The 10,279-nt window shown below is 32.1% G+C and overlaps 1 protein-coding gene across 1 annotated transcript; it reads left to right on the plus strand.

The window, feature by feature from the left end:
• Positions 1-8,510: 8,510 nt before the first annotated feature.
• LOC143591448 (uncharacterized) lies at positions 8,511-9,933 on the plus strand. Its single transcript, XM_077071649.1, has 2 exons — positions 8,511-8,776; positions 8,934-9,933. Exons 1-2 carry the CDS (start codon positions 8,647-8,649, stop codon positions 9,827-9,829), a joined length of 1,026 nt encoding a protein of 341 aa, XP_076927764.1. The 5' UTR covers positions 8,511-8,646; the 3' UTR covers positions 9,830-9,933.
• The last annotated feature ends 346 nt before the right edge of the window (positions 9,934-10,279 follow it).

Raw genomic sequence — 10,279 nt, forward strand, 5'->3', positions numbered from 1 at the left:
ATAGATAACACTCATGGTGTAAAGACTAGGTTTGACCGTATGTGGATTCCACGCCATGAAAATCTTAGAGGTCGAATCTTAGATGAAGCTCACAAGTCGAGATACTCGATTTATCCAGGATCCACCAAGATGTATCAGGATCTGAAGAGAGACTACTTGTGGCCTAGTATAAAAAATTATGTAGTAGATTATGTCAATAAGTGCTTAACTTGCTTGCAAGTCAAAGCAGAGCACTAGAAGCCTTATGGGAAGGTGCAGCCACTAGAGATACCTGAATGGAAATGATAATATATTACCATGGATTTCATAACTAAGCTACCCCGTACAGCTAAACATCATGATACCATTTGGGTGATTGTGGACCATTTGACGAAAAGTGCTCATTTTCTACCTATACGAGAGGCCATCTCGTCAGATTTGTTAGCAAATGTGTTCATAAAAGAGGTTGTGGCTAAGCATGGAGTGTCGTTATCAATAGTGTCTGATAGAGATACTCGCTTTACTTCAAGATTCTGAAAGAAGTTCCATAAAGCTATGGGAACAAGATTGAACATCAGTACGGTGTATCATCCTCAAACCGATGGGCAGCCTGAAAGGACGATCCATACCCTTGAGAATATGCTACGTGCTTGTGTTTTAGACTTTGGAGGGAGTTGGGATGATCATTTGCATCTCGTGGTGAGGAGTAAAGAGATTTTGGAAAACTTTAGAATAAATCGCCGATAATATCCAGCCAAACCGAGGAAGGATCAGATTTCCGTGGGAGTCGTTGGAGTTTCCAATCCTTAACGGCCTCAATTTTAGTGGGATCAACATGAATAGCTTTGTCGTTTATGATATGTCCCAAAAATTAGAAACACGATATGGGTAGTGATAGTTAAATTGATATGTGTAATTGTTATATAGTTAGTCGTTCACAACTCAAGAAAGGAATAACCATAAACGGTGAACGTAACCGCCTTCAGGTGAATTTCTAGCCCCATTTTCTTGTTATGTTTTCGGGGCTGTGTACATACTCAATGTGATAGTTAATACACTTTCCTTAAATGGTAAGTGTATGCCATGTATGATTTATATGTTAGTTATGTATATCTTGAATGTGAACGAAAGCTTGTCGGTACGTGAACGATCTTCGGATGTTGCACGTATTGACAAGGGAGGTATGTATGTAATAGTTGAATGTGTATGATAGATATATGTACAACATATGAATACAATCGTGTTTTAGTCCAAGCTTCGCCACTAAATATCTTACCACAATTTCCGCACGTATTGATAGATAGATGACACGTAATTACTATATTAATCTTTTTTTATATTAAGTATGTTTACACTATAATTTATGACATTAATAATTCAATCAATGGAGATTTACCAATAAATACAGTATGTTGAATTTATAATAAATACTTTATATTGAAAGATATTTTTTTTCTTTTCCATCCATAGAAAAGAAGTGATTTTAGCAGAAATTTGATAGTGATAATTAATCTTAGAATGTCATGTGTCCAGAATTATTTTCTTTTATTAGTATAGGTAGACTAGCTAGTGAGAATATAATGAATTATTTTACTTTAGGTTGGTAGAACAAAAGGCGCGAGTATGAAATATAAATGATAAAAATACTCATATCTCAAAATAAAACAAAATATCAATTTTTTTTGCAATGGTCACGGTGGCGTAGTGGTGTCGGACCGACAATAGTGGTGGCGACGGTGGTTGTGGTCAGGTAGTGCCCATGGGGGTGGCGACGATGGTGGGGATGGCGGCGGCAACGACGATGATGGTGGTAGCACTAGTGGTTAGGTGGGTGTGGCGACTGTAGTGATGGCAGCAACGGTGGTGGTTATGTGGTGGCGACTCGTGGTGGTCAAGTAGTAATAATGGCAATGGCATTGGCATTGGTAACAGTGCTGATGATCAGGTGGTCAGGTGGTGGTGTCAAAAAAGTAGAGTGAAAGACGAGTAAAATGTGAAGAGGGATGGGGTGAGATGAATGATTTTAATGTAATGAAATTCTTTATGTAATAGTTGATTCACTTTCATTGATCAACAAAACATCATTTTATTTATTCTGTCATAATAACTCATTTCTTTCCATATGTTATTTTTGTATACCAAACATTATCAAAAAGATAGATAATTTGATATCTCTGTTGTATAATATCTATTTAGTGTGAGTTAGAAATTGAGTAAAGAAATGCATAAACCTCTAAGATTTCATCTTGTTATTTGATAGTTAAATCAATTTTATTAGTGTAAAAAATACAACCAAAGTTATAAGAAAAGCTAGGCTAAAAGCGATTCCACTCAATTGTAATTTGTAAGTAATCAAAAGAATTATTGATAAACTTTATCGCCCAAGACACATGTCAACTCTACAATTTTTCTTACTTTCTTAAGTATACATTTTCATTTTATTTATTTTTATATATGTTCCCTCTTGGTATATCATATTCTCTGGTGTGTAAAAAAATCGTGAGCTACTCAAAGTCCGGCTAACTAAAACTTTAATCAAGTTAAGCTTAAACTAATTTGAAATTGAACTCTAGCCTAGCCAAAAGTAAGTTGGCTTGATAAATGAGCTCAAGATCGAATTTCACTAACCATGCATGCTCAAGTTGACTCGCAAGTCTAATCGACTTTATTATTTATGAAGTGTTGTTTTATATATTAAATATCTCTATATATACTAATAACAATTATATATAAAGTTATAATAAAATTAATTAAATAGTGTATATATTCTATTTTATATACAAAAGTTATATAAGCATATATAAAAGCTACTCTAAATGTATACACAATTTATTAATATATATATATATATATATTAAAAAGGGGATTGCATCCCTCTCACAAAGTCACTATTCCTTTTACTATTTATTTTTTAATATTTTATTAATTATTATAACCATTAATTCACTAATCATAATTTTAAAAATAAAATAATAGTTTTTACTACGCTATTATAATTTTTTTGTCAAGTAATTAAAATATTTAACTAACTATATTTAACACTAAATTTGGACAAGTGTCTGCTTTACATATCTTATTTTTGGTTAAACGATTTTTTTAAACTTTACTTTCATATTTTTTATAGTTCGTTTTTACAATGACCAAAACCTTTTTTGTGATTTAAAAATATCTCATCGTCGCATGGTTTATATCAGCGTGTCAACGTTTAATACCTAGCCCACCTTTATAATATTTTTTTGGATTACTAATGTATGTTTACGAATTTGTGTTGATACCGCTAATACGAACCGAATTTGTGTTGGTACCGCTGATATGAACCAAATTTGTGTTGGTTCGCAACAGTAACATGCCGGTCTTTTTGGTTCCACATATAAAAATTTGTTGTATTTTGGCATTAACGGGTTTATTTCTTTTGTTTAGTTTCGATGTCGTAATTTGATACAGACTGGCTTCGCATCGACTTACAACGAGTTTATGGTTTAACATTTTTACTTATGTTTTTTGTCAGATTTAACAGTCCCGTCGCGAAGCGCGAGTCCTAAATCCTAGTTATTAATTAATAAGCAATAAAGTCGAGCTTGAGTTTGACTTGGTTTGTTTACACCTCTTATAAAGGGAAAATTCTCAAAATATGTATTTATGAAAACAAATTTCAAGTTATAAGTATCATTTTCAAAATATTCAAGAAATAAGTGTTATAAATTAGTCGTTACGAGTAGATTATGTTAACAGATGAGTAGTCTGCATAGCCAATTAAAACATGCCATGTTGCTATAAACTAACTGTGACGAATACATTCACTAGTAATTTAGTCACCACGACTAAAGAAGTTGCATGTCTCGTAATCAACTCCCACATGTACTGCATCGCGATGAGTAGATTGCAAATTTTCGAGACACGCGCTGTTTACAAAACTAACCATAACGATTTGTTTTGTATACCAAATATATCGAACCGGTTAGTCTTACCAGAAACTAACTGGACCGGTTATTTTGAAAGCTTAATTAGTCATTACGAGCAGATCTTGGTCAACGACTAGTTCTTCATTATACATTTCCTATACGAGTAGTTTATTACTAGTAACTTGTCGCAACTAGCTTGACCTTGCAATTTACTAGTGGCTATCGATTTAGTGGTAATCCGATATATTTAAAAAATATTTAAAATATTATGCAATCCCTTGTTTTTATGACCTTTAAAAAAATATTATTTAATGTTCTTATTTTACGTGAATCTCTATTTTTATGTCTTTTTTATAAAAATTATTATGTCGTTTGCTCTATATCTCGTTATCCTTATTTTTATATCATCTTTTAAAAACATCATGATGTCATGTCCCCTATTTTTTGTGACCTCTTATTTTTATGTTATTGTTTATAAAAATTATTATCTTGCATCCTATATTTTTTGTGAGGCTTTTTTTTATGTCATATTTTTTAAAAATATATAAAAACAAAATTTTACATAATTTTAACTGCTTCAATATATTATTATTATTATTATTATGTCAATTTAATTTGATTAACTTTCAATTGACTATGTTTATAATGTCTATTTCTAGAACTTTTTAAAAATGATACATAAAAGTTGGAATTTGTTTTTATATAAATACATATTTTTGAGAATCTCCCTCTTATAAATTGTGTGTGAGTGACGTAGGGTTTTGGGATAGAGAATTGAAATTAATTTTGTTATTATATGATGGCAGAATTTAGAAAAGGACTTACTCGAATGATGTTATGTAGTTTTCTTAATGATAGTAATATTTTTCTTAAAGGCCTTAATAATAATAACTAATAATAATATTATTGCTATAATTAGTATAGCAATAAGAAGAAGAATGAAAGTTGAGACCAGACTAATCATAATCATCACTACATTTCATTGATTACAAGAATTTAGTAAATGACTTTCCCTATCTAGAAATCTTGGGTTGGGAAAAACATCTTTTTCGCTCTCTTTAATTAAACATGCAACACTTTCTAGACCATATACCCCTTCATTTTCGGTTTGATAGTAAAACTAAAAAACCACTCGGTTTAACGTAAAGTGGGGAACTATAGCTTCACCGTTATATATGGAAAACCAAATAGACATGGAAACATTAACCACAGTAATCTAGTTGGTTGATGGGTACGGGCTAAGTTTCCAAACAGTATTGGTGATCTACGCTTAAATTACACAATCTGAAACTAGAACCAATGAACCATCCTCGTTAATAGACGTTGTATAGAATATCATCAATAATATCAAGAGTTGATCTAGTTGTTTCCAATTCCAGTCCAGGAAGCTAACATTGTTAGAGCATTCACCTCTCATGCTTTTATTACCCTTTATTTCTAAAATATGAAGAGAAGTATAGATAGTTTTTCACTTATTTAGATTTCACATCTCATTCATCATACTCTAAAATATATAGTAGACTGTAATAGTAATTCTCTATGTATAAAGGGTTACTAATATTTATCATTAATTCTATATAATTATGTAAGTATAGGAATATGAAAACACTTTTGTCAGTAATATATATATAGAAATAAAAAATGGTATATGAGATGTTTTTAAAATATATACAAAACTTAGAAAAAAAAGATAATGTTTTAATTAAAATATACAAAATGTGTTGCTAAATGAAAAGGCTTTCCACTATTTTTATTTTTTCATGTGAGAGGCTTCCCCTCTTCCCCCACCCCTTTTATTAGCCACAAATCGACCCTCTGCTATGAACTTTGCCAATAAGCACAAATTGATGCATGAATGAACTAAAATCTAGAATGTATATAATCAAAAAAGTGTATGAAGCGTACGAATTGAAGAGACGAGACAACGCGGTTGTAAGTTGGTAATTACACTATACCACGAAAATCAACTAGAGTTATTTTATCACGCCACTTGTATAATTGTAGCTTACTAAATTACGCTAGCTAGTTATGATATTTAGTTATAATTATGTTATTCAACTTATGATATTTAGTTATAATTATGCTATTCAATGTAATTTTCGTTTCTTCCTTTGCTTCGCATCTTAAAAGAGAGATATATGATCCATCTTTAATATATGTGTGTCTCGTTGAGAGGGTTTAGGGTGCAAGCTACCATATCTTGTGAAATTGATTAAAGAATATCTATGAAATGGCCACATTATCATTAGTTCACCACTCCATCCATATTTATAGGCTTTCCTTTTTATGGTCAAATCACGACAAACTTTTCGATTCGTACAAATCAACAGTAAAAAGTCAGTAATCACGTTCGTCACAAATTCTTCTAATATTAAGTTTGACTCAAGCTCTTAAGTAAACTCATTGATACTTGGACCTTTTGGGAGGTTTTCTTTGTGTTATTATTATACTCTTTTAGGTGTTTATAATTACTTAGTTAGGGTTGTGCAACAGGTTCGGAACCGTCAGAACCGGACTGAAACAGAAAATGACTGAAAAATGGAACCGGATCCGATCCATTTATATATTGAAAAATAAAATATGTTTATGATAAGTGTTTCCAAGATGATGGCTATTTGTTTGCCATTTCATCGATCTGCCATCCACATATATAAAAATTTAAAAACATTGACTTATTTGTCTTCTTATATATGTGTGTGTCAAGATTGTCACGAATATTTACAGCTGTGTTATCTTAACGTGTTAATATATTCAATGTGTATATGATTGATAAAAAGTGTATATGGCACACTTTTCATTTAACCTGTCTTTTTGTTGTTTTCATTTAGTTGTGTTCATACATTTTGATCCAATATGTTCTTCTGGCTAATTGAAAAATACGTTATAAATTTGTTATCAGCATCTTATAATTTATGTTTCTTTAGAGTTGATTAAAAGAATGTGTAGCGTGTAATAAGATTTTAGTTTGATCACATGCACGATTCCACCTAACGGATTTGAATCTGGCGCAACGTAATTTAAAATTGAAAGATTGAATGTCACAACAACGCTACGAGTTTTTATACTTCCCCATTACGTTAATGTATAAACAAGATGACATGATTCATGTTATATTTGTGCGCAGTCGATAAACTTCAAACTAAATTAAGGTATATACTGCACATTATCAACTCAAGTAATAACATATTTAGTTTTATAGAAGCTATTTATGCATCTGTTTTATGTTCTTAGCTTATGATGTGCACGTATGTTATTCATATCCTGGATATGGGCCTTATAAGGCCATGAAGAATTTAATGGGAAAATCGAATCTCATTGTATCTTATTGAAGACTAATGATCAGCTTTTGGAAGAAAACTTTTCATTGTTTTATTTTTGTAGTAGAAATTTGTTATTTTGTGTATTCTTTAGGCTTGGTTTGTGTGTGAAGACCGAAGACGCCATATATATTTATGAGATATACTTAATTATTAATGAGATACATGATGTTTGATTCTTATTTGTATATTCCAAGAAATAAAAATCAACCGCAAATCTGTTAATTAATCGGTCACAAAGCGCGGGTTCTAAAATTAATTGTCGCAAATTTGTAAAAAAAAAAAAAATAGCCACAAACTGGTCACAAAACTTTCGATCCATAATTTGCGATTGTTGAACTTGGTCGCAAAATAATTTATGGCCTGTAGCCAAATGAGATTTCCCACAAAGGTTTTTGTAATCACGTTTCCGGTTGCATAAGCCTTTTACAATCGATTTTTCACCGAAAATGCGTCGAACATATCCTTTTTCTAGCAGACTTGTGAAATAAATATTGATAAGTTATATGCACAGGAATTAAGTTGTGTGGGGTTTTCTAGTTAGTTGAAAATGAATGAAAATGGTTAAGGATGTTTCTTGTTAAAGGGTCATGTGTTTTTGGGTTTTTTAATGGGTAAATTATAAACTTTAACTTGCTTTCTTTACTATAACGAAGAAGAGTAACAACGAAGCTTTATATTTATCCAAATATTCAATCAACTTATGACATCTTTGATGGAGGCTTATCTTTAAATTATGACCATGTTTCATGTTGAACAATTTTCTATATGTAATCAAATTTGGAGAAACTAAAATAATAATTTATTAAGAAAAAATCCCTAACTATTTGTAACTTTATTCCACTAATTACATATATCCTACTATTCAAAAAATATACTAACACTCTAGTATAGTATAAACTATGCATATATAAGAATCATAATCATTAGAGACATCTATAATCACGGGTTTCAAAGTTCCGGTTAAAATACAACATATCTCTTTTCTTCCACTCACAAAACCCTTTCTTCCTCTCTTCTTGCCATATCTCTTATAAAGTGCCCAAAAACGCCTTATTGTCGATCCTCTTATCCAAAATACACTCTTGACAAATATGCATATATGCATTTAATGTGAATATATTGTTAACCGTTAGAAACAGGTGAGGTTCAGTGTAGGGCCAAAAAATTAACTAATTCAAATTTGTGATTATGTGACGTACACTTCATCTAAATCAAATACTTATAACATAACAAGTATTTGGAGAACCTCTAGGATATCTTTTCCATAAAAGAAAAACATAAGTCACTACTTTTCCAAGAATATAATTAAGTACCATTCCAGAAGGACATAAATAATCATATTTTAATTAATAAAATATAGGAGGAGTAGCCATCTTGACATTATATATAATATATGGTAAGATACGAGCTGTTGTTATGAAGGAGATTTTTTGGTAGATAGATCCATGGGACATCACTGCTGCACCAAACAGAAGGTTAAGAGAGGGTTATGGTCACCTGAAGAAGATGAAAAACTCATCAAACACATCACCAATCATGGCCATGGCTGCTGGAGTTCTGTCCCTAAACTTGCAGGCTAGTACTCATATATCTTATTATCTTTGACATGGCCAAGATTAGGGTTTAGGCTTTAGGGTATCAGTTTTCGGGTTTCTGGTGTAATGATGTTTCTTGAATTATGTTCTTGGAGTTATAATGTTGGTTTTGTGACATTTTGTTATTGTACTTTCAGGGCTGGAAAGGTGCGGAAAGAGTTGCAGATTGAGATGGATAAACTACTTGAGGCCCGATCTGAGGCGGGGCTCGTTCACTGAGCATGAAGAAAGAACGATAATCGATGTTCATAGGATACTTGGAAACCGATGGGCGCAAATAGCAAAACATCTACCGGGTAGAACAGATAATGAGGTTAAAAACTTTTGGAATTCTTGTATCAAGAAAAAACTTATTGCTCAGGGTTTGGATCCAAACACTCATAACCTTCTTTCTCCACACCAGATCCCGGTTCTTAATGCTAATAATAGTAAAAACATCGATTCCACTAAGCCGGTTTTCTCCATTATAAATAACACATCATCACAAACCAAAGATGTGAAAAAGGTCCAACCTTTTCGACCTCATTTGAATGCTAATGATCATGGCATGAATCATAATTTGTACGAAAATTCATTAACTCACCAGAGTTCAAACCTCAATTATGAAGACTACAATCTTGTTTTGAAGAATGATGTTAAGTATGATCAATCTACTCTAGGGTTTTCAAGCCAACATTTGGTTGAAAGTACCAAAATGCCCATGCTATTGCCACTATCTTCTTCCTCGCAGCCGCTTGATTTTGGGACCGCGATGCAATCTTGGGCTGCTAACAGCGATCTTGGAGAGGCTTTTGAGCCTGCAAGAAGACCAGAAGCGTACCAAGAAATGTTGCAGCCGACGATGGTGGGTCAAGGAGTGGTGGCTCAGGGGTTAGATTTGAGAGGTGGTGGTGTGGTCCAGAGTCAGACCAATGTGGATATGGGTTCATTTGATGGGTGTAACATTGACTTAGAGTTCATGGAAGCTGCACTAATGCCCACAATGTATACTAATGTGGGATCGTTGGATCAACTTGCATGGGACTGTAACTAGCTTTATTGGTTTATTTTTTCTATTGTTTAGAGGCTAAATTTGTTATACTCTTTATTGAATATTGTTGCTGTTTATAAATTGTTTGCTATGACTAATGATTCAAATATTAAACTTATTAGTAACATGGTAATTAAATACAAGCAAACTTTGTTGGATGATAACATTGAGGACAAATAGTGTCATATATAGTACCAACATTTGTTTGTCGTATAAATAATTTGTTTATACAAGCAAACTTTGTTTATGTACTTTTTTCATCAATCACGTAAATACCATGAAGCTTCAATCAACAGATCTCTATAAGGTAAAAATAAAATAAAAAATTCTAGTCATCGGATATAGCTCTGGGTTGTTAGGATTATTCAACGCTTTTGGGAGAGAACAAACTTTTCTGTCTATGACTCAGTAAGATGAAACGGCGTATTGAAGATGTTGAATGATAAGGCCTTG

Source organism: Bidens hawaiensis, unplaced genomic scaffold, assembly GCF_021521415.1.
Source record: "Bidens hawaiensis isolate Kalapana, Puna unplaced genomic scaffold, B.hawaiensis_p1.1 tig00039670_1, whole genome shotgun sequence".
Taxonomy (NCBI): domain Eukaryota; kingdom Viridiplantae; phylum Streptophyta; class Magnoliopsida; order Asterales; family Asteraceae; genus Bidens; species Bidens hawaiensis.

What these genes read in the sequence shown, in the direction of transcription:
- LOC143591448 (XM_077071649.1), top strand. Translation starts at nt 8,647, where the DNA reads ATGGGACATCACTGCTGCACCAAACAGAAGGTTAAGAGAGGGTTATGG. An exon ending in TTCTGTCCCTAAACTTGCAG is followed by an intron (nt 8,777 to 8,933) that starts GCTAGTACTCAT and finishes TTGTACTTTCAG; the next exon opens with GGCTGGAAAGGTGCGGAAAG.